At 33.6% G+C, this 26,222-nt stretch overlaps 1 protein-coding gene across 1 annotated transcript; it reads left to right on the plus strand.

The window, feature by feature from the left end:
- The first annotated feature begins 1,087 nt into the window (after positions 1-1,087).
- Positions 1,088-24,054, plus strand: LOC134708424 (TRMT1-like protein). Its single transcript, XM_063568931.1, has 8 exons — positions 1,088-1,232; positions 10,081-10,163; positions 14,587-14,827; positions 17,614-17,826; positions 18,443-18,633; positions 20,634-20,712; positions 21,333-21,587; positions 23,588-24,054. The coding sequence occupies exons 1-8, from the start codon at positions 1,174-1,176 to the stop codon at positions 23,727-23,729; spliced, it is 1,263 nt and encodes a 420-aa protein (XP_063425001.1). The 5' UTR covers positions 1,088-1,173; the 3' UTR covers positions 23,730-24,054.
- Positions 24,055-26,222: the final 2,168 nt, after the last annotated feature.

Consider the following 26,222-nt stretch of genomic DNA (forward strand, 5'->3'; position numbering starts at 1 on the left):
TGAATATTGGTACCGTTAATATTAATAAATGGTCATTTAGTTTTATAGCTCGCGCTATGGAGATGATAAGAAGAATGCCACTATTATATAAAATGTGTTTAAATTCTTTTATTGAAAGTATTTTATAGTTACTACATAATCTTCAATCTTAACATTTGAACAACATATTCGAAATCAGTGGAACATGAAATTGCTTTTGATTATAGAGTGTTGCATTTTCATGCAAATATCTGAATACTAGTATACATTAATATCAATTTCAATGAATAATGATGCATTTCAACATCACTGAGGGGCACACATTTTATCTTCAGCGTACCAACTGCAACAAAGAGTGTTAAACATATCTGAGACCAACAGAAAAAAATCATAAAAAGTAAAAACTATATAAGAAGTACGTTCACTTCAATTATCAGTTTGCAGAATATCTGTAGCTCCCAAAGGTAAGTCAGTGAGTTTATAAGCCAATCCAGCTGCTCTTTTTTGTCTTTTAATTGTGCAGTATTTGGTGATCCTGGAAGTGCATGATCCACTTTAAAAAAAAAACACTGTTCACACATCTGAATAAAAAGTCTGATAATTTCTCTGCTGATATTGGAACTTGAATTGGTTTTTTTAACTCCTTATATAGCCTAGCTCCATGCTCAACTCCAGAATGTGCAGGTCTAATCAAAGGGTTAAGTTCATCTACTGTACAATAATAAATTATTTCTTCTACTTTGCGAATAACTTTTTCAAGTCCTGCTACACATAAAGCATCATACTGCCTTTATAAATATATTGTATTATATGTCTCTGGCTGTGGTCACTTTACTGATTGTTTCGTTTCAGCGGAGAAAGGCCAGCCGCCTTCCTCCTGCAGATGTTAGTATAACTTGGTATTCTCTTAGTTATAGCAGTAAAATTGTCAAAGGGGCAAAATTGAAAAATAAAACATAATTAGGGACATGTAGCAAGTCTACAAGTTATCTTTTCATCCCATGTCACAATTTGTAAATGTAGTCTGCATGTTTAAAATGTTTTACAATTATCGTAATACATGCATGGGATCACCGAGGTTGGTACTAAATTTACTTTATACCGGAAACGCATTTTTATTATGAAAGTGAAACTGAAAGCAGAAATATTTAGCCGGTATTTTTGAAAAAGATCCCATTCAAATCATCATTCAGTATGTCAACATCAGTTCCAAAGCGACCATGTCTCGAGAAGAACAGAATTCAAAGCGTCAGGTAAACATGTCTATTTAATGTATACGCATTTATCACATATACTAGAACACACCCGTCAAATCACAAACATGAACTAGTAAAGGAGTTACAAAAAGATATTAACTCTATCCATGAATAGTCAACAAAATGGAGAATAAACCTTAGTATAGAAAAAAACAGAATTTTGTGTATTTTCCAGAAATGGTATGACAAAAGAAAACATCAAGATAATGTTACAAGGAAAGGAATTAAAATACAATCCAAACCCCAAAATTTTGGGCCTTACTTTAGATGAAAAATGCAATTTCAACAAACACATAGACACTGTTGAGCAAAAAGCACAAAAATCCTTAGGCATAATCAGAAACATCAAAGGAATAGCAAAGGTATCTACAAAAATTTTAATACAAATATATCAAAGTATAGTGCTATCTACAATGTTATATGCTAGCTGCTAGTAGCAGTGTATGGCAAATCAACAACAACACCCATATAAATAAATTAAATGCTATTCAAAGAAAAGGACTAGCCTTATGTCTCAACCAACCAACAACAGCTAGTATAGAAGCCTTAGAAGTAGTAGCAGGAATACTACCACTGGACCTCAAAAGAGAAGAAGCCGGTATCCGACAAATTGCAAAAATAAAATCATATAAAATCACTATCCCTATTAAACAAATTTTTGAAGATTGGAAAAATATAAATGAACCTGAAAAAATAATCTCACCAATTGGAAGAATGGTATTACAGGCTGAAGACATGAAAAGGTCAACAGAGATTGATTCTGACTGTATAGAGTCTCAATTTGAATTCCGAGGGTTAGCAGCCTCAAAATCACCACCAGAGTATTGGAAAAATCTCGGAAGTTCAAAGTCTAGATCAGAGGAACAAGCATTTCAGGGAAAAAATATTATTTTGGAAAAAATACATCAACTTAAAAATAATACAACATTAGCTTTCACTGATGGCTCCTGCAAAGGAAATCCAGGTCCATGTGGTGCTGGGGCAGCTATTTTAATATCAAACAGCACAGAACATGTGGAGTTAACCCAGCCAGTTTCCAATAGAGGATCTATTTTATTAGGGGAATTAGTAGCTATCAAGCTAGTAATAGATTTTCTTTTAATTCCAAACAACAGAAAAAACACTGAATCTATCCAAATTTTCTCAGACAGCCAATCAGCAATTGGAATTTTAACTTTAAATTGGAAATCTGATAATTATGGCAAAACTATTCATGATATTAAAATTGGTATATTGGCACTAAAATCTGAAGGAATCATTGTTTCCATTGAATGGACCCCTGGACATGCTGACATACAAGGTAATGAACTAGCAGACCAACTAGCTAAAAAAGCAGCACAGGAGGCAGAAAAAATACAAAGCATTCCAGTATTTACAAAACAAGATATACAAAAAGGAGCAAAAGACAGTGTTATGGTAAAATGGCAAAACCGATGGGACACCAGTGATAAAGGAAGAAGATATTATGCCTTTCAACAAAATGTAAAAAATACACTTCCAAAAGACAAGCCGTCAACTGAAATATATAGAATAACTACAAGTCTAAGAACAGGATATTGCAATTTAAACTTTTACAAATCAACAATATGCCCAGCACTCATCGACAAATGCAGCTGTGGACAAGTAGAAACAGTTGACCATTACCTACTGGATTGTGAAAATTATGAGGAGGCTAGAGAAAAACTCCGCTCAGCACTCTACTTCATAACAGCAAAACTAACACTTGAATCTGAAGTATTGTTAGCAACAACAGAAAATGATAATTACAAACATCACATAGAAGATATTCAGCATTTGTTAGGGGTCTTTATTAAAGATACTGGAAGGTTCACAAAATAGATAGTTAAGGTTTTATAAGGGTTAATTATTTATTCAATTTTAATTTAATTTTTTTGGGTAATTAATTATTGAATTATTTATTAAGTTACATTTTTTTTCTGCAGTGCCACATTATAAATACAAATGTACCAATGAGTTTTATACAAAAGTGACGTAAATTTACCAGTGTGATTCAAATTACAGAGAGATTATAGTGTCAAGTTGACACTTCTAAAGACTAAAGACTAAAGTCCGTGACTGAATTAAAGTATATATAACCATGCATAAGTCTTATTGTAGTATTGGTATTGTCATCAGATAAAGTCATGCCGATTATAATCAAATTAACGGTACCAATTTTCTTGCACCAGATGCGCATTTCGACAATACATGTCTCTACAGTGATGCTCGTGGCCAAAATATTTGAAACCCAAAGCTTATATAAATGATGTAGAGCTATAATCCAAAAGGTCCAAAAAGTATAGCCAAATCTGTGAAAGGAATCAGAGCTTTGCATGAGGGAGATAAGTTCCTTAATTTATAATAATTTCTAATATTTCGTAACAGTAAATTTAAATAACACAAAAAAATCCGTATTTTAGTGCCAGTACCGAAGTGCACAGTCTTATCTGCTTTCAAAATCTTTCTGCTTGAACCTGTCGACCTGGAACTTATCAATTATTGGTAATATTAATTATTTGGAAATCAAAAGATCCTTCAACGGAGTATTTTTTTAATCAACGGCATTGTCCTACATTAGTTATAAAATTAATACAGTTGAACTTTTTAATTCGCTGTTTTACGTCATGCCTGCTAACATATTGAAAACTACGCCTTACAGATTTTTAGTATTCGTATGGTCATCTTAGAAAGTCTTACTAATTAAAATACTACAAAAGGGAACAAATTTACAATGATTGAATTTAGTAGTGTTAACCCTGTGATTATGATCCGTCTAATATATGTAGCATCCTAAATATTACGTTTGGTGGTGCGCCTGTCAGATGCGGAACGTACAGATAAGGTAATAGGTAACATGTGAATATATATTATAATATTGGTATCGGTATCGGATTCGACCCGGAACTTGATAATTATTGGCAATATTAATTATGTGGAAAACAAAAGTGTCTGGAGTGGTGTAATTTTTAATCAATACTATTGTCCGATATTAGTTATATATAAAGTTGAATTCTTGAATTTGTCGTTTTTACGTGATGACGGCTGACAAATTGGACCTTGTAATTTTAGTATTATAGATACATGACATATGAACCCAGTCGAAAAATTACAAAATAATGATGTGTACCCGTAACAGTGAAAGACATATATCTTTACAAAAAATCACATTGTCCCTTTTTAAAGGGAGTAAAACATGGTTCATCCATATAACAAATCATTGATAAAACGACTGAGTTAAAGAAGAACTGTGGAGTCCCTGTTGTCGAAAAAGGCTAGATTAACCAGAGACATATATACACATGTGTATATATGTCTCTGGATTAACTATGCTGTATAAAATAAATTGGGGGTTAGTGGAAGTTCCTAAGGACAACTTAACAATTTCTGATAGACGCACTAGGGGGAAACATAAATTTAGGCAAATATCCACAAACAAAGATTTCTATAAATTTTCATTTCATCCTCGCACTATTTCGGACTGGAACTCACTACCTGAAGCAATAGGTATGTCTGACACCCTGGAATCCTTCAAAAGTGGCATATCCACTCTAACACTTGAAGGATCCACAGCAACTTATTAAACTTTGAAGCCACTGTACATAATGTATATATGTTATTGATAATGATTTTTCTTTGTCATATTATTTTTAAATTTTTCAATCATATGCATGTTCCGTCAATCTGAGGCTATCCATATTCACGTTTCTCATGTATAAGTAGCATTTTGAGCACAAATACGGACTTGGAAAATTGAAATTGGCTAAAACTCGATTTTCTGGAGGGGTAGGCTTCACATCTGTATCTTGCACAAGAAGTTCAGAGGCATAAAACTGGCAAAGATAGTGCAAACCCACAGCCATATAACTACTGACCACTATAATTATTGAAATACGCATAGGAAACAACTACTTCCGGTTTTGGGTCCATTCGAAGTCAAAAATCGGCAAAAATCGTGAAATTCGGTATTTTGGGTCCAAATGACCTTCTGTAGACCGATGAATCAAGATGAAGATCAGATTCACTCCGACCTAACAACTGTTGGGGTCTATTTGTTCACTAGGGTCCACTCTACACGCAGGCTACAACTGGATACCTTAACCAGCAACCCTGGGTCTTCTGGGTCAAGAGAAGGGGTGAAAAATCGGCAAAATTGACGTTTTTTGCACCTGTTGACCCACTTTGGGGCAAATTCCCGTCAAAAAATTCCGCCTCCTGACCCCGACCACCCCATCCCGTGATCACCTATATTAGATTTAAAGAAATCAATATGCTACAGCAACAGGGCTAAGCTCATTTGCATATAATTTGCATATTTTTGCAAATAAACGAAAATTAGACATTTTCTAAAAACAATTCCGCATGGTAAGGGTTAAGGTCTATTTAGTTGTATTATGAGGGGCCAACAGAAGGGAGGAATTTACTATAAAACCCTAAGGGATTTTTTTTTAAATTTTCAATAACAATAATAAATTATAAACTTGAAGAAAACAGTAAGTGACAGACACACATGGTTTTCAGTAATGATCACAGGACCATAAAACAAATCAAATTAACTAAATTTAGGTTGAGTCCATGATGTCACCCCACCCAACCCCTCATGTTTGAATACTTAAAAACAGTAAGATCCCCATTCCTAAACATTATATGTTTTTATACATTACAATAAAACAAATCAAATGAAAATAAAAGGCGAGTCCCCTGGGGTCACTCTCACCCCCATGTTTTTTGAGAACTTATTAACAGTTGAGATCTCCACCTATATACCATATATATTATTGTATGGGACAATGAAATAAATCAAATGAAATATAGAGGAACTCCAGAGGGGTCATTCACCCCACCCCTTTCTTTTTAAAAACTTGTCCCCTGGGGTCACTCTCACCCCCAGGTTTTTTGAGAACTTATTAACAGTTGAGATCCCCACCCATAAACCATAAATATTTTTGTATGTGGCAACAAAACAAATCAAATGAAATAAAGTGGGTGTCCATTTGGGTCAGCCCCAACCCCTCATGTCTGGGAACTTAGAAACTGTCGAGATCCCCACCCCTAAACCATATATATTTTTAAATAGGGCAACAAAACAAATTCAATGAAATAAAGTGGGAGTCCCTTTGTGTCAGCCCCAACCCCTCATGTCTGAGAACTTGTGAACGGTCGAGATCCCCACCCCTAAACCATATATATTTTTGTATAGGGCAACAAAACAAATCAAAAGAAATAAAGTGGGAGTCCCTTTGTGTCAGCCCCAACCCCTCATGTCTGAGAACTTGTAAACGGTCAAGATCCCCACCCCTAAACCATATATATTTTTGTATAGGGCAACAAAACAAATCAAAAGAAATAAAGTGGGAGTCCCTTTGTGTCAGCCCCAACCCCTCATGTCTGAGAACTTGTAAACGGTCGAGATCCCCACCCCTAAACCATATATGTTTTTGTATAGGGCAACAAAACAAATTCAATGAAATTAAGTGGGAGTCCCTTTGGGTCAGCCCCACCCCCTGTTGTTTGACAACTTGGAAATGGTCAAGATCCCCACCCCTTAACCATATATATTCTTGTACTGGACAATAAAAAAAATCAAATTCAAAAAAGGCGAGTCCCTAGGGGTCACTCCCACCCCCTTGTTGTTTGAGAACTTGAAAACAGCTGAGGTCCCCACCCACAAACCATATATATTTTTGTATGAGAAAATAAAATAAATCAAAATGAAATATAGAAGAAGTCCACAGAGGTGACCCCACCAACGTCTTTTTTAAAACTTATACGGTCGAGATGATCACCCCTAAACCAAATATATTCTATTTTATGGGGCAACAAAACAAAACCAATGAAATATAGTGGGAGTACCTCTGAGTTATCATCAACGCCTCATGTTTGAGAACATGTAAACAGTTGAGATCCCCAACCCTTAATCATAAATATTCTTGTATTGGACAATAAAACGAATAAAGTGAAATATAAGGAAGTCCCTCGGTGTAACCCCACCCCATCCTGTTTTGAGAACTTGTAAACAGTCAAGATCCACCCCCTTTTCGAAAACTTGAAAACTGTTGAAAACCCCACACTGAAACAACATATATTCTTGTACGGAATAATAAAACAAATCAGATGAAATAAAAGGCTAGTCCCCTAGGGCCACTCTTACCCTACCTCCTGCCTGTTTTAGAACTTGTAAACAGTCTGATCCCCACCCCCAAATCATGAATATCACTTTACTAGACCAGACCAATTTGTATTGGACTTTGCTTAATGTCAGGTGACCGTGGGAATGACTTATTTTGAGAGCTTTGTTTGGGAGACTTCGTAGCAGCATCCTGTTACAACTATTTCTTGATAAAGTTTTTTTCTTTTTTAAGTAGGAAAAAAAAGTTAACCATGCAATCTACACATTATCTATTTGAAATATTACAAGCTACCGTTGCAAACTTTCCACATGTGCTATCCAGCACTTTGATTTAGTCCTCCGAAGGATAAAAAAATAATGAAATTGAACAGTCAAGGGTCTAACTTAAATAAGTTATTAGAGAAAAATAACATGCATGTGTTATTACAGACACTTTTATGAGTTTTACTCTATTTTCCTTAATCTGTAGTAACATATGTTTGTTATCAGTTAAATATATCATAAATCTTTTATCTTTTGTGGGCACTTGGAATTCTTGAAACTTTGCACAGTAGCTTAATATATTACCTTGATAACTAATTTTATAATTCCATTAATACAATTTTGATCAACCATAGTAAATCAATGAAACAAGGCCTTTAAGGGAAATTAAGCTGTAATAACAAGGCTTAGTTATTACAGGTATGTAGCTTATTATATGAGAGTAAATGAGACACTTGGGAATTTATACTTGGAATCTTGTGCAGTGCCTCATTACAAGCTCTGATCATCATTTCTTACAATGAATTGAAATACATTGTGATATATGACTGAGCAAAGGCTTTAGAGAGATGTAGAGAAGCTGTAATAACACCCTTGGGTTGTTGCAGGAATATATTTTCTGTAATAACATAGGTGTACTATGCATGATTGCTAAACTATGAACTGCTATATCTTTGCAAAGCTTAGGATGCATAAAGAAAATTACAATATCAATAGAACCTGTGAAAAATTTAACAAAATAAAGTTTGTATATTGTCCCTTTGAAATATGTAACATACATATGTTATTACAGTATTTTGATATTTTACGAAATGCTTGTTATTTTCTCTAATAACTTATTTAAGTTATATCCCTGCTCTGCATCCTTGGCAGTGTGTTTGGTTCAAATTCTGCAGTAGTATAAAATCTTTCTATTATTCAAATAAGCTATTTTCATGATTTTTGGAAGGCATGCATGAAAATCACCCGACATTGGAGGAATTCTCAGAACAGGGTTTTCCCTAATTTGAACACACATTTCACAAAATTTTGAGGGTGAAACCATACAAACAGAAGATTTTATGAATTAAAAGTATGTTATGAATGTCATGAATTTGTTCACATAATATTATCCAATTATTGGTTTTATCAGTTGAATGAATTGAAGTAAAAAAAAATAGGTACGCGGATACACCAAACTGCACTGTACTCTTCCAGTTCAATCGTGAATGGCATTCTAAAGTATTTTTGCTATGCAAAGGTAGACAGAATAATCCGTCTCTTGTGTGGTTACTGGGACGATTATAGTCATTATAGTATAATAGTCCCAGGTAGTTACAATGTGTCATTTCATATTCTCTTTTTATTGTCAAGATCGTTTGGCTCTTTATTATTATTATTTTTTTGTCCATTATATGAAATGACAAATATAGCCACACAAGAGACAGATAATTCAGTCTAACACTAGGGTAGCAATCCCCTCACACAATGATAGTGACCCAAAAAAAGTTGAAAACAGTCACAGTCAATCTTGAAAAATGTGTCTTGGTCACTCTGGGTAGATTGGCTTGTCTAATTCCTGCAAACTGTAACCTTATGAACTGGCACAATGTGTTTGAAATCTCAACTAAGGGCAACAATCTAGTGTAAAGCTGGGTGTATATGTGTAAAAGAGGCAATAACAAAGATTAGATTTCATGGTAACCGTCTAAAACAATATAGAAGTCTATCCAGAAAGTCAAGAACTGCTCAATCATGTCAATACAATCAACAAACAGAATAAATTAAATGGCATATCCCTGACTTGAATTATTAAAGAAAAACTGCTCATCATAGTAATTAACATCATTTACCTTCTTTCACCCAGAACCCTTTTCATACTAAAACGGGAACATTTAACAGGATTCTCACTATTAAGATCTCATCAATATAAGTTTGGATTTTTAAAACATGTAAAATGTTGTATCAACTTAGCACATTATATCATTTATATCATCATTTCCAAGTGTCTGACATAAACTTTAACCATTTTACATGAAGCAGAATCTTCTTTTTTTTCACATGAATTGAAGAGTCTATGGTATTGTCACTATTGTGTGTAAAAATGATAAACTGTAACAAATTTAATTTTAAATTTAGTATAAAATGTTCTGATATATTAATATACATACATGAGAAGAATTAATTTATCTGAAAAATCAACAGAACATCATAAATGTTCCATAAATTCTTAATTTTTAAACTTATAATATGTATGTCATGTATGTGTAGCATGTATAGTGGCTGTAATAGTAAGTTTATTTTTTATATTAAAGTTTATTTCTAACACTTGGTTTATTTTGGCAATGAGACAGGAAACAAGCACAATCATGACAACATGGACAACAGACAATGTAAAGATATATTATCCAGAAAACCTCAATAATAACATTGATGTGTTTCCAAAGCATTACATATATCTTGTTATATTTTTTTCAGGAACATGGTATTATGTGTATTATCAGCAGAGGTCAGACAGCGTCATGAACCACTGTATTGTGTGGATGTTTTAGATAAATCTGGTTTGTATATATAAATATTAAAAAAGATTGAAATTCACTCAATCAGTTAATATTATTTTATTTACAAATCTCATTTCTGAATATTTTGATAAAGTCCAGTAAATCTCACTAATTTGTCTGAGATGTACAAAAACCTATTGTCAAACAGAAAATCTGATAGAAATAGGGATCTCTGTAGAAATTTATAAATGCACGGCAGTCAGATGGCATTTTGATTAGAAAAAGTTCAATAATACATTATTCTGTTATGATTTAATATGTGAACTCATGGCTTACTTTCTGTATCTTTGTCTTCAGACTGTTGTCAAGGAATTCAAAACAAATACCAGGATTAAAATTTTGTACGTCAGACGCGTGTTTTGTCCATAAAACACTCATCACTGATGCTCGATTAAAAATGTAGGGAGTTATGGTTGAGACAAAAAATATTTAAAAATCAAAACCAATTGCAAACTTTGAAAAGAAGATTTACTGTGGAATCAATTAGTTTATGTATGGATCAATTTCCATGGATTGAAGAAAAGTTGATTTTTGAGTATATTGGATTACATGGTTTTGATATTTAGTCTGCATACCAGGATATATAACAATACTTGAGACAGTCCCAATATTCAGTCTGAAATGATTGCAACTATTACTCTTTTTTTTTTTTTAGAATGTATAATTTTGATTTGTATATTATATATATTTACTACATGCAATCTGTAACTGTTTTATATGTTTTAATTATGGCGGAGCGAGGCAAATTTTTTTTTTAGGGGTGTTTGAGGGCCTGAAACGCATTTTCCTGGATTTAAATGTATGATTTGTGATCACAACCTAATGCCATATCGCCATATCGCAACATATCTATATGAGGAAAGTTAATCTTGATACAACACTGTCTTTTGGGATGACAAGTACTAAATATTAAATAAATAGTGTATTCGTCTTGAAAGTATACCTCTTATGCATTGTATGGGATTCTCTTTTCACATGTAAATAATATGACAGTGTACTATTTTTTGAAATTTTAATAAGTTAACACCTGTGTACAAGTACATGTAGTTATCAAATTATCATTAATGTTAGAAATGTAATGGTCCAAGGCGACGTTTTTTGGTTTCATCAAATTTTCTCATAATCTTCTCTTTACAAACGGTGATATCTGTATGTATGAAGAGACTAGCCAGTCCAGAAAGTCGGTCTTCGGTCATCGTAGATCTGCTCCAATGTTTTAATCGTCTCATCGCAGAGAAAGACCTCTCACAGGGCATGGATCCTACAGGCATTGCTAGCAGCACTCTAAATACTGCATGAACATTGGGATAATAATTGGGGTCTGCAAGTTGAATTGCCGTTTCCAAAGACTGATTACCGGTATCTTTATCTCTGTTTTGGAGTCCGGAACAGAACATTTTCCACCGTTCAAGTTCTCTAACAAACCCTGGAGAGTCTGGCATATCCTCCTCATATCTGACTTGGATATTGGCAATTTCCTCCTTAGTTATGTTCTGAAGGCGAAATGGCAGCAACTGAAACGCCAAGAAAGATGGGCGTGTTTGTTCAGGAAATCATTCATTCAACTCATTCAAACAGTGATCGACAAACGGAAAGTATGCATTCACTCTATAATAGCCGTGTACCGAATCGTCAGAAAATGCAGCATTAGCCCGATGACGCATTCGCCCAACTGTTCTTGGTTTACCGAGCTCGATGTCTATGCTCTCGGTGATCTCAGTTGCTTTCATCCATATACATCTGTTGAACACTTTGTCCGACCTTTGAGCAGCAACTACCTTTTTACATGTCTGAGCATCTGTGAAGGCCTTGAACACATCACATTTTGCATTCTGCAATGCAAGACTTAAGGGCTTTGTATAACTTAAAATATGATGGGCAATTACTATTGCAACAACAAAAGTGCTCTTCTCCATCATATGTATAAATGCAGTGGCTTTTGTGCGAGCTTCGGTTGCCGTACTCTCCTTTCTTACATCTTCAAGAGATGCAAGAACTGCCTTGTATTTAGCCAAAATAACGGACAGTGTGTCAACTCTAGCAGACCATCTTGTTTCACACAATTTCGGAAGCAAACTCTTGGAAAAGGCATTTGCAATATTGATGTTACTCTCAACTTTCTCGTCATCGGTATCCCCTACTAAATAATCAACTTGTTTTGCATCGGGCAAGTGTCGCTTAAGAATTGCTGTTCTCTTTGGACTGCCACCAAGGAACCACGTTAATTGATTAACATCATCAAATACGGTTCTTATCATATCAACACTTCTACATGATGACGAAATAACCAAATTTAACGCATGTGCTCTACAATGATGGTATTCTTCACGGGGTTGTAGTTCTTTAATTCGGGCACTTACACCAGATTTTAACCCAGACATCACGCTTGCTCCGTCATATCCCTGACCCCGTAAATTTCGCAAATCTAATTTACAATCCTCCATTATCTTAAGCAAGGCTGTTGATATGGATGCTGCATCTACCTTATCTAGAGGGACAAATCCAATGAAATCTTCATTCACAATACTTTTCACATCAACAAATCTAATGCAGACTGCCATTTGCTCTAGGTTTGCCACGTCTGTACATTCATCTGCCATAATAGAAAACCACTTGGCACATCTAGCTCTTGACAGAATGACTTCTAACACCTCATCTCCAGCGATTGCAATAATTTCATTCTGAATGTCGGGACTCAAATATTTTGTGTTGTATGCTGCTGTAGCTAAATGTTGTTTTAGGACGGGTTTGTCTTCGGCTTTCCAATGGACGAAAAAATCAAAATTCCCATCTTCACGTTTAGCGTCTTTATCCCAATTATGACCTCGAAGTGGTATGTTACGTTGACCCATGACTACGATAACGTCGATAATATTGAGAATTATCTGTTGATTTTTCTTAATATTATCTTCGTAAGCCTTAGAAATACTACACTTGATGTTTTTTTCCCCTCCCTCAATGATTTGTAGAAAGTTCGACGATTTGAGCAAAGCGTCCTTGTGGCCACTAGATTCTTGATGTATCAAAAAAGTTCCTCTTTTAGCCCCAACAGCATTTTTCCAGTCTTTCATTCCAGACGAGGAAAATTTGTCTGAATAGCCACCAGAAGACTTACATTCACCAAACGCTATGCAGGGAGCACAGAAAGCAGAATCTGTAGAAGGAGAATACCTTAGCCAATTGAATTTATCTTCCCAGGCTACATTATATCTTCTACCGTGTGTAAGAGGAAATGAAAATTTTCCTTTTTCTGGTGTCCATTTTGAACCAAGAATTGTACTTTTAAGTGTATCATTTAAAGATTTTCCTATAAAACCAACTGGATCAAGAGACTGTGTTTGTGTTTTTGTATTTGGGTTTGTTTCAGAATCTTGAGAGTCGCTACATGAAGCTTCTTCATGGGTTTTGGATATAACTGCAAAAAAGTCAGATTGTAAAATAAGTTCATGCAAGTTAATCGTTGACAGTTTTTTTGTTGCTCATCATGAACGTCTGATACGACCGTCTTTCCGTAAGCAAATGAAATATTGCCTTTCAAAGTGTTATAAAGGACGGACAGACAGACATACATGTTATTGATTATACTGTTTGTATATTTGTCTCATGTTTGTGTGTCAGTTTAAAATAGCCCTACAGAGCTTATGTTATTTGTACATGTAGTTACCAACTTTAAAAACAAAAAGGGGGTGTAAATATTTCTACCGATATGTCTCCGACCGCGGACTTTCTCTTTTTTTTATTGGGAACACACATTAGTATGTCACAGGGGTGGATCCAGGTTTAAATACTAGGGGGGCGAAACAATGACAAGCTAAGTATATGCTAAAAAAAAGAGAAAAGTGCATGTTTAAGGGGCGTATGCCGGGTCCGACCTTCCCCCATTTTTTCTTCCATCTGAATCCACGCCTGTTTCATACACAATTTAAAGATCTATACACAATAAATCGGATATAATGCTGTCATGATACTAAAGAACTATTATGTATTAATTTACCCGGATCCATATTATCCGTGGATTCTGCAGTGACTGTCTTTCTTTTTTTTATTTGTCCATGATTTCCAATTTTGGATCGTCAACAACTTTTTACAAATTTATAATACCAATGACGGGCGACAATGTATGTTTCCGTAAAAAAACTTCACAGAAAAAGACGATGATCTAGTATTTTCTTATTTGAAATAAAACTAAGTGTCAAGTACATGAAAATATTTCAAATTTTTTTTTTTTTTTTGCCAAAAAAAACTAGTGAGGCAGTTGCCTCATTGCCTCAATGGAAGCTACGCCAGTGAACTTGTAACTTGTCAAATATTAAAATTTGTGGATCACCTTTACTCACAAATTCCATGCAACGTTGGTATCCAACATGTTATAACATGTATAATGAATCCACAGTATAAGTTTTTTTTTAATCTTTTTTAACAGGTCAATCTGGAACCTTATGGAAGAATGTGTTGAAGGATCAAATCCATGTAACAATAGCAGACAGGGAGATTGATGATTCCTTGAAGTTAAATTTAGACACATACAGTCTGAAAAGTCGGGATTTACCCTTAGATATAAATAGAATACCTGGAGATCCTATGGAACCACAACATGTCAATGAAGTATTTACTGCAAAATGTTCAGCTAATGTTGTTCTACATATGGAAGCCTTCGATTTTATGTTAGTTTATTAATATTTTGTTTTAAACTGCAAAATCATTTAAGCAACAAACATTATTACAAAGACAAATATCATGAATATATATTTACTAAAATAGAAAATTTTAACATAATAAATCAAATACAGTTTTATAAAATTATTGGCAAATCCAGGGAGGAGGGGGTGTTCTGTGGGTTGGAACCCCCCTTTTTTTTTTGGCCAATCAATGCATTTGAATGGAGACATATAGTTGGCACCCCCCTTTGTCCCGGGTTGGGAACCTGCCTTTGTCCCGGGTTGGGAACCCCCCTTTTTAAAATTACTGGATCCGCCGCTGAACATAGTATCTCAAACTAAAACATATAAGTCTTTTAAAATTTGCTAAGAACTAACAAGGTATTTTGTGCAACAACAATGAACAAGTTTGTTATTTTCTTTTGCATTTTTTTTTTTTGCGTTTGTATTTAATTGTTAACAAGGTGGTCGAAAGTTGCAAATTTTAGCTATTTTTAGCTCACCTGGCCCAAAGGGCCAAGTGAGCTTTTCTCATCACTTGGCTTTCGTCGTCTGTCGTCTTCTGTCGTCTGTAAACTTTTAGAAAAATCTTCTCCTCTGAAATCAAACTTAGCCACAATCATCATTGGGGTATCTAGTTTTAAAATTGTGTCCGGTGACCCGGCATACAAACCAAGATGTCCGCCATGGCTAAAAAAAGAACACAGGGATAAAATGCAGTTTTTGGCTTATTACTCAAAAACCAAAGCATTTAGAGCAAATCTGACGAGGTAAAATTATTTATCAGGTCAAGATCTATCTGCCCTGAAATTTTCAGATGAATCCGACAACCCGTTGTTGGGTTGCTGCCCCTGAATTGTTAATTTTAAGGACATTTTGCTGTTTTTGGTTATTATCTTGAATACTATTATAGATAGAGATAAACTGTAAACAGCTAAATGTTTAGCAAAGTAAGATTTACAAATTAGTCAACATGACCGAAATGGTCAGTTGACCCCTTTTGGAGTTATTGCCCTTTATAGTCAATTTTTAACCATTTTTTGTTAATCTTAGTAATCTTTTAGAAAAATCTTCTCCTCTGAAACTACTGGGCCAAATTTAATCAAACTTAGTTACAATCATCATTGGGGTATATAGTTTAAAAATTGTGTCCAGTGACCTGGCATACCAACCAAGATGGCAGCCATGGCTAAAAATAGAACATAGGGATAAAATGCAGTTTTTGGCTTATAACTCAATAACCAAAGCATTTAGAGCAAATCTAAGAGAGGGTTAATTTGTTTATCAGGTCAAGATCTATCAGCCCTGAAATTTTCAAATGAATCTGACAACCTGTTGCTAGGTTGCTGCCCTTGAATTGATCATTTTAAGGAAATTTTGCTGTTTTGGGTTATTATCTTGAATATTATTATAAATAGAGATAAACTGTAAACAGCAAAAATGTTCAACAAAGTAAGATCTACAAATAAGTCAACATGATTGAAATGGTCAATTGACCCCCTAAGGAGTTAAAGCCCTGTTTAGTCAATTTTTAACATTTTTTGTAAAATTTGTAAATTTTCACTTACATTTCCACTGAAGCTATTGGGCCAAGTTCATTAAAGATAGAGATCATTTTAAGCAGCAAGAATGTTTAGAAAAGTAAGATCTACAAATACATCCCCATCACCAAAACACAATTTTGTCATAAATCCATCAGTCTCCTTTGTTTAGTATTCACATAGACCAAGGTGAGCGACACAGGCTCTTTAGAGCCTCTAGTTATTTTTTTTTGTTTATTGTGAAATATCAACATTATAAATATTTATCTGTGCACATACCCCTACTTTATGATAGAATAGATATAGGAAGATGTGGCGTGAGTGCCAATGAGACAACTCTCCATCCAAATAACAATTTAAAAAGTAAACCATTATAGGTTAAAGTATGATCTCAACACGAAGCCTTGGCACACACCGAACAACAAGCTATAAAGGGCCCTTTTATAATTTGTCTAAGTCTTATAATTGTATTCTAGAGCAATGAACAAATATTGTCCATCCATATTTTTATGCCCCACCTACAATAGTAGAGGGGCATTAAGTTTTCTGGTCTGTGCATCTGTTTGTTTGTCCATTCCTTCGTTCGTCCGTCCGTCTGTTACACTTCAGGTTAAAGTTTTTGGTCAAGGTAGTTTTTGATGAAGTTGAAGTCCAATCAACTTGAAACTTAGTATACATGTTTCCTTTGTTAAGATCATTCTAATTTTAATGCCAAATTAGAGAATTTATTCTAATTTCACGGTCCAGTAAACATAGAAAATAATAGTGCCCGTGGGGCATCCGTGTACTGTGGACACATTCTTGTTATACTGATGAAAATGATCAGTATAACAAACTAGAGGCTCTAAAGAGCCTGTGTCGCTCACCTTGGTATATGTGAATATTAATCAAGCAGATGGATTCATGACAACATTGTGTTTTTGCCTTTTGGGCCAGGTGAGCTAATAAACCCAATTTTGCATTTAGAGGTCAAATATTCTGTCAAGCACGTTTTTGTGAATAATTATCTTCCCATTTAGCCCTTACCTGTCAAGTGGGCTGGGAATTTTTTGATGATTTTCTAATACTCAAAGTATTTGAATAAATGAAGACCATAGTTTTACACATTTGCTACTTTATGTGGTCCTGTCATGTTTCTATACACAAAAGTTGTGACTATAAATCATCCCCCCCTTTTTCCCCTCTCCCCAAAAACAATGTTGTTTAACATTTGCTGTTTAAATTTTACTGATCTTGAATGTTATTTTTCAGAAACATGAATCCAAACCAACATTTAGTCAATGTTTTAGATTCAGCTGCGATGAACCTAAAGCATAATGGAATATTGTGTGTCTCATCTACAGATATTTCATCCAAATTTACAAGAACTGCTCACGTCATACATAGACATTATGGAGCAAGTGTTATCAAAACAAGTTATATGAAAGAGCTAGCTCTCAGAATTGTCATAGCAAATATAGTCAGGTATGTCAATCAGAATAAGGTATTCACTAATTTGTGTGCTATTTTCACATTTCTTGTTAGGTGTGAGAAAAATATACCTCTAAATTTTGCGCTATTTTTACATTTCCTGATCTGTGTTAGAAAAATATTTCTGCTCACCAGTTAAAAATCTGTTCTCAGAAAAAGATTGGACAAAATTAAGTTGTGACATTAAATTTTCTTGGTTTCTTCTGAATTTTTCTATTTTTGTCATGAAAAAAGGCGACCTATTACCTGATAGCTTAACATAAAAAGTAAACAACTTTCTTCAAATAAAAAGAAAGGATAAAAATCATTAGAGAAACAGATTCCACCACTATAACTTGTGTATTACTATACTTCTCCACTCTTAACAGTTTAATTTTAATTATTTAAAAAGCTCTAAAAGCTTCATGCTTTAAATATCAAAATTAAACTGTCTCTAGTGGAGAAATATCATAACGCACTTATTGCAGTTTTGGAATCTATATATATAACTGTTATTTACTGTTGATGCATCTTATAAAATTATTGATGTGGTCTGTTTGCCTAACTTGAACATGGATGGCTCTCAACTTTCTAATTTTCTTGATGATTATATGACTTTTTGTATTTTCAGGGCATGTGCGAAATGTAACAAAGGTATAGATGTGTTATTATCCGTGTGTGCAAATGACAATTTCCTCATTGTTGTACGAATTTTAAGAGGGGCAAAAGAAGGGGACCGCTGTGTAAATAAAATTGTACCAGTTCTACACTGCCAAATATGTGAAGAGAGAGTTTTTCATCCAAACACATTGTCTCCACAAGGTAACTTTAACAGTTTAGAATATAACAAAGAAGATGTCGTATGATTGCCAATGAGACAACTCCCCACAAGAGACCAAACCAGAACAACACAGAAATTAACAACTATATGTCACCATACGGCATTTACCAATGAACCTATCTTATACCACACTGAGACTAATATAAAATAGTAAGCTATAAAAAGCCCCAAAATGACAGATGTAAAAGAGAAACTAAACAGCCTAAGTTATGTTAAAAAAATTTGAAAGAAAAACAAATAAGTCACACAGCATATAAACATGTTAGTGACTGCCAATCCTGGGTTAGTGGTGAAGTTTATATTTATGACTCCTTATTAAACTTTGGTAGTTTTTCATAACCAAATAATGGTTATACCAATATTCAACAAATTTAGAGGTTCAACTAAGAACAAACTTTTCATAAACTTTGGCAAATCATGAAAACAACTGTCCATTAAAATGCAAAATTTCCTAAAGGCCATTGTTAGTATATTTTTAGTTTTACAAAATTTTCTTACAATACCAATGTGTAGGAGCCTAGGAGGACGAAAAAAAATCAAATCAAAGCCAAAAACATTCAAGTCCTTTCTGACGTTGTTCTCCAAGGGTAAATTCTATTCTTTAAAGCACTGTGCAGAGTCTTATTGAAAATACAGCTAAAAACCAAATTATTTTATTTTAAAGCAAAGCACCGTGGTAGGTGGAAAAACAAAAATAAAAAAAATCATATTTTTCCAATTTTATTTTTTTTCCAATTCAGCAAAATTAAGGGTTGGAGATTTCGAAAAAAATACTAAAAATTAATGACTATGGCCCAATCTACAAAAAATAAGTTAATTCATACTACTTGGTATTCCAACTTCTGTAGAATTAGTATATTAGTGAAAAAATATCTTTTTATATTTTAAAACATTAAAAAGGCATGCTTGCAATGTTTTAGAATGTTTTTAAGGAAAGGTTATGTGGTAGAAGTGTAAAGAAAGGGTAGTTATTTAAACTGTTCTAAAGTATAGCCAGGGCATATCAGATCAGAAGTTCTGTGTTAAATATCTGAGTAATCTCCCATTAACAAGGTTAAAAAGAATTTATATTTGTTGTAATGATAAAACACCATCCAAATTTTCTGGATAAGAACTTTATTGGTTGAATTAATAAGTTAACAAAACAGAAAAGTAGAACAGTGAGCTGTATGTGTAGTCCTGTGTACATAGGATCTGTTTTTTAATCAGATCTAGTTTTTTTTTATATATATATTAGACCATTGGTTTTCCCGTTTAAATGGTTTTACACTATTAACTTTGGGGCCCTTTACAGCTTGTTGTTCGGTGTGAGCCAAGGCTCAGTGTTGAAGGTCGTCCATTGACCTATAACTATTTACTTTTATAAATTGTTATTTGGATGGAGAGTTGTCTCATTGGCACTCATACCACATCTTCCTGTATCTATTTAGTCTAGTGTGAAGATATATCTGTAAAAGTTGATCTGTTAAGTCAACTGGAGTTTTTTTTTGGCAAATAATAAATGGACTTGAAAAATATAAAACAGCATTAATAATTTTCTGAGGGAAAAAAATTAATGTAAAAAGTCCAGAAAAAAAATTAAAAAGTATTTATTGTACTGATTTTTTAAGTGAAAAAACTAATCGTGAAATATTTTCCTGACATGACAATTTTGTCTGTTTCTAAGTTCTTATCAAAAGCTTATATAATCTGTTAGGTTTACAAATGGAGGATAAAACTTTGTTTTATTAGATGATACTTCGTGATTTTCAAATTTTCATAAAACAAATAGATATATATGCAGTAAAATTATCAAGATCGCTAATTTTTTCTTGATCAGTATACTTTTACTCTGAAACATGTTATATTTGAATTTTAATACAGACTTTTTAAGAAATATTTAAGGTTATAAAATTAACTTTGATCAGGTAATACAGCAATTGATGACTTGTTGATTCCGGTGTGTTTCATGCTTGTTAAAAATATTTTCTAACAATTTCAGAAGATCCATACAGTTTGCTTCCTTGTTCCTGCAACAAGAATAATCCTGGGAAGACTGCTGTTACTTTAGGACCTGCCTGGTAAAAAATGTTTTTTTTTTTTATAGATCTCATAAAAAGAATGTTTGAAGACTAGAAAGCAGAAAATGTCCATTAGCAATCCATTCATGTCAAAAAATGTGTTATCCTTCCCAGTGAAATTCATGGTATAACTGGTATTAAAAAATAACCACAGCACATCAATTTTCAGGATTTTATAATTTACTTATTATAATAGTGTAGTATAATTAGAAAAGATCCAAGTTTTACAAATTCATGTTGTTTTTCTATTCATAAAAGTCACAAGAATAAATTAAAAAATCCATTTGCATATGAAGAATTAACCCATTCCAACTTCTGAGGAAGCTTTTTGTGGTTACTAATTTTCATATATATGGACAAGATTCTGTGTATACAAGCTTAAAGGATATTTCTATATTGTTAAACACTTGAATTTATGGTTGATCTTAACTTATAAAATCTATCAAAATTAGTTATCCAAGAAAAATTACCAACTGTGTGAGGGTTGTATAGCCAGTCAAGGTCATTTAACACTTCCATCAACATCCAAGAAAAATAATGAATCCACATTGTGTCACATCAATGAAATCTCATTAAATTTTATTTGCAGAAATTAAACAGGTTTTTATTTTATTTTTTAGGTCTGGAAAACTTTTCAATGTTTCCTTTTTAGACTCAATGCAACATGGTTGTAAAGACATGGAGTGGAATTTCTCAGACAATTTCAGTATTGAAACTTTAATGGAAGAGGCGAAGTGTCCAAAATGTTCCCTGCCAGAAGACAACAGTGAGGAACCAGATCAGAAGAAGACAAAGTTATCTCCCCCTGAAGAACCAATGCCACCATTTTACTACAATCTTCATGGCATGAAATTGAAATCAGTTGAACATCCAAAGTATGTTGTCAGGCATTGAAATATGATTTTCCCATATCTTTATCTATTAGACATTCAGGCTTTTTCATAGGACATGTGGACTTTTTCATAGGACGTTCTGGCTTTTTCATAGGACACTGGCTTTTTTATAGGACATTTGTGCTTTTTTGAAGGACATTTTGGCTTTTTCATTGGACATTTGGACTTTTTCATAGGATGTTTGGGCTTAATCATAGGACATTTGGGCTTTTTCATAGGACATTTGGGCTTTTTCATAAGACATTTGGGCTTTTTTGTAGGACATTTGGGCTTTTTCATTGGACATTTGGGCTTTTTAATAAGACATTTGGGCTTTTTCATAAGACATTTGGGCTTTTTCATAGGACATTTAGGCTTTTTCATAAGACATTTGGGCTTTTTTGTAGGACATTTGGGCTTTTTCATTGGACATTTTGGCTTTTTCATAGGACATTTGGGCTTTTTCATAAGACATTTGGGCTTTTTCATAGGACATTTAGGCTTTTTCATAAGACATTTGGGCTTTTTTGTAGGACATTTGGGATTTTTCATTGGACATTTTGGCTTTTTCATAGGACATTTGGCTTTTTCATAGGACATTTGGGCTTTTTCACAGGATATTTGGGCTTTTTCATAGAGCATTTGGGTTCTGGTGTAATTTGCAAAATTATTAGACAGTGTGAACAGTAAAATACACCAATGATCCAAATATTTGATATGCTTGAATTGTGTTTTTAGCTCACCGGGCCCAAAGGGCCAAGTGAGCTTTTCTCATCACTTGGCGTCTGTTGTCTGTCGTCCGGTGTTAACTTTTACAAAAATCTTCTCCTCTGAAACTACTGGGCCAAATTAAACCAAACTTAGCCACAATCGTCAATGATGTATCTAGTTTAAAATTTGTGTTTTTTTACCCAGCCAACCAACAAAGATGGCCGCCATGGCTAAAAATAGAACATAGGGGAAAAATGCAGTTTTTGGCTTATAAATCAAAAACCAAAGCATTTAGAGCAAATCTGACATGAGGTTAAATTGTTTATCAGTTCAAGCTCTATCTGCCCTAAAATTTTCAGATGAATCAGACAACCCATTGTTGGGTTGCTGCCCCTTAATTGGTAATTTTAAGGAAATTTTACTGTTATTGGTTATTATCTTGAATATTATTATAGATGGAGATAAACTGTAAACAGCAATAATGTACAGCAATTTAAGACTCAAAAATAAGTCAAAATGACCAAAATGGTCAATTGACCCCCTAAGAAGTTATTGTCCTATATAATCAATTTTTAACAATTTTCATAAAATTTGAAAATTTTTACTATCATTTTCCACTGAAACTACACTGACAAGTTCATTATAGATAGATATAATTGTAAGCAGCAAGAATGTTCAGTAAAGTAAGATGTACAAACACATCACAATCACCTAAACACAATTTTGTCATGAACTGTCTGCTTCCTTTGTTTAATTCACATATACCAAGGTGAGCGACACAGGCTCTTTAGAGCCTCTAGTTTTTAGTAAAACATTAAATCACCTTTTTAGCAATAAAACGTGGTTGAATGGTCTTCTAAATTTAGAAACTATCACTTAAGTATACTGCTAAATTATAAAGCCTATCACATATTTAAACTTTAGCTTACTAGCTTTTGCAAACGTACATATTTTCAACATTCATGTACTTTCACATTTTTAGCCCTATAAATCTTACTCTTTTAGTCCATCGCACTTTAGCGTGATTTACCATGTACTTTAGCGAAACAGTCAACCAAGGCACTTTAGTGTAAGACACCGTCATAATTAAGCGTAGACCATTTCTCTTTTAACGTGACCATCGCACTTAAGAGTCCTACATATAATTTTGGAGAAGGACTTAAAAAAATATAAAAACATTTTTTGAAAATAAATTGTGACTGTTGCTTTAAAAGATACTTATACAGTTTCCTAGACAAGTGGAATAAGTCAAGAAAAATTGCATATTCATTTATATATTTTTTTAATTTCAGATTCAGTCGTTTGTTAGAGTACCTGAGACAAGATGGATATAAATGTAGCCGGACACACTTAGATGTCTATGGTGTCAGAACAAATGCAACACTGAAACAGATAACAGACATTATGTACAAATACTGTAAACAAAAATCCTGATCGATATTGTTTTTTGATATTGGTTATATTTTATACACCTGTGAAGGATAGAACATTAATTGGACAACATTGTTAGTCTTTCTCGTGTAAAAAACATTTTAATATTTATCAATGCAAAAATTAGTTGACTATACCAGTAAACTTGTGAAAATTATAAGAAAAGGGTCAGAGGGTTTTAGGTACTTTTAGTCAATATTATTTGAGTTTTTGATTCGTTGAAAAATTGGTGTATTATTAAATGTTGCTAAATCTAATTTATATATTTGTATAATTTTTAGTCATTTTTTTTTTATTGATTATGAAGTAATATTGTTGGATGATATACATTTACATGTAATAAAGTTACCCCAGGATGTTAGAATTTATTGCTGCAGAAAACATGTGACTTAATTTCGTAAAAAATAAGTGGATTTCTCAAATGGTTCATAACAGCTCAAGTTTGAAACATCAATTTTCCAAATCTTGATATCTTTATCATGAAGGTTAGGTTGAGGGTATAAAAAAGAAAAACAAAGGATATGGGGTTACCATCCATGACTCAAAATCAGTACACACACAACAAAACAAGAGTGCACACACTGAAATGTCTCGCCTTCTCTACTAATCATTGATATTATGTTGATAGTCCTAAGTATAAAGCTTTATTACAACTGTCACATAAACTTTACAATAACCAAGATAGCTAAACAAAGACCAATGAAAATGAACCCGATGATGAAAATGAGGTCAAGGTCAGATGAACCATGCCAGGCAGACATGTACAGCTAACAATGCTTCCATACAACAAATACAGTTGACCTATTACTTATAGTTTAACAAAAATAGACCAAAACTCAAAAACTTAACACTGCAATGAACCCTGAAATCGAGGTCATGGTCAAATAAAACCTGCTGGACTGACATATAGATCATAATATATTTCCATACACCAAATATAGTTGACCTTTGGCATATAATATTAAATAAAAAGACCAAAACTTAAAAAAATAACTTTGACCACTGAACCATGAAAATGAGGTCAAGAACATTGGACATGTGACTGACGGAAACCTCGTAACATGAGGCATCTATATACAAAGTATGAAGCATCCAGGTCTTTCACTTTCTAAAATATAGACCTTTTAAGAAATGAGCTAATGCCGCTGCCACCGGATCACTATCCCTATGTCGAGCTTTCTGCGACTAAAGTTGCAGGCTTGACAAAAAATTACAAAAAGCAAAGCAACAGTGCTTTTATTGCTGTTCTTCAACTCAAAATCACAGTTAGATCATCAACACAGAGCAAAAATATGTACATGCTAACAATTTTAAATCTTGCAGGCTTTCCCTTTAAAGTCTATATATTACATGTTAGGCTTCTTTAACTGTACAAAGTATCCATCAAGTTTCTAGAGAGTTATTTGTGTAAACAAAAATTTGACCACATACTAAAGGTAAATCTTGACGCAGCTGATAATGGAATGAATGATTCATATGTCTTGTATCCTCAACCGGAAAATTCAGGCTCTACAAAAATACCACCTTATGTCATTTGAAAACATTTGTTTACACTAGTAATTTTGGGGCCCTTTATAGCTTGTTGTTCGGTGTGAGCCAAGGCTCCGTGTTGAAGGCCGTATATTGACCTAAAATGGTTTACTTTTTTAGCTCACCTGACCTGAAAGGTCAAGTGAGCTTTTCTCATCACTTGGCGTCCGTCGTCCGTCGTCCTGCGTCCGTCGTCCTGCGTCTGTCGTCCGTCGTCCGTAAACTTTTACAAAAATCTTCTCCTCTGAAACTACTGGGCCAAATTCTACCAAACTTGGCCACAATCATCCTTGGGGTATCTAGTTTAAAAAATGTGTGGCGTGACCTGTCAAACCAACCAAGATGGCCGCCATGGCTAAAAATAGAACATTGGGGTAAAATGCAGTTTTTGGTTTATAACTCAAAAACCAAAGCATTTAGAGCAAATCTGACGGGGTTTAATTGTTGATTAGGTCTAGATCTATCTGCCCTGAAATTTTCAGACGAATCGGACAACCTGTTGTTGGGTTGCTGCCCCTGAAATGGTTATTTTAAGAAAATTTTGCAGTTTTTGGTTATTATCTTGAATACTATTATAGATAGAGATAAACTGTAAACAGCAATAATGTTCAGCAAAGTAAGAACTACAAATAAGTCAACATGACCAAAATTGTCAGTCGACCTCTTAAGGAGTTATTGCCCTTTATAGTCAATTTTTTACAACTTTTTGTCATTTTTTGTAACTTTTCTAAAAATCTTCTTCTCTAAAACTACTTTGCCAAATTTAACCAAACTTGGCCACAATTATCATTGTGGTTTAAAGTTTAAAAAATGTGTCCGATGACCCAGCCTACCAATCAAAATGGCTGACATGGCTAAAATTAGAACATAGTGGTAAAATGCAGTTTTTGCTTTATATCTTTGAAACTAAGACATTTAGGGCAAATCTTTCAAGATTGAAATGTCCATCAGAAAAAAGATATATCC

This window comes from Mytilus trossulus, chromosome 2 (genome assembly GCF_036588685.1).
Source record: "Mytilus trossulus isolate FHL-02 chromosome 2, PNRI_Mtr1.1.1.hap1, whole genome shotgun sequence".
Classification (NCBI taxonomy): domain Eukaryota; kingdom Metazoa; phylum Mollusca; class Bivalvia; order Mytilida; family Mytilidae; genus Mytilus; species Mytilus trossulus.

Bases quoted from the DNA above. Each gene is read 5' to 3' on its own strand.
- LOC134708424 (XM_063568931.1), top strand. From the start codon at position 1,174: ATGTCAACATCAGTTCCAAAGCGACCATGTCTCGAGAAGAACAGAATT. The intron at 10,164-14,586 runs GTTTGTATATAT...CTTTTTTAACAG, and splicing joins GGATGTTTTAGATAAATCTG to GTCAATCTGGAACCTTATGG. The intron at 17,827-18,442 runs GTATGTCAATCA...TTGTATTTTCAG, and splicing joins GTCATAGCAAATATAGTCAG to GGCATGTGCGAAATGTAACA.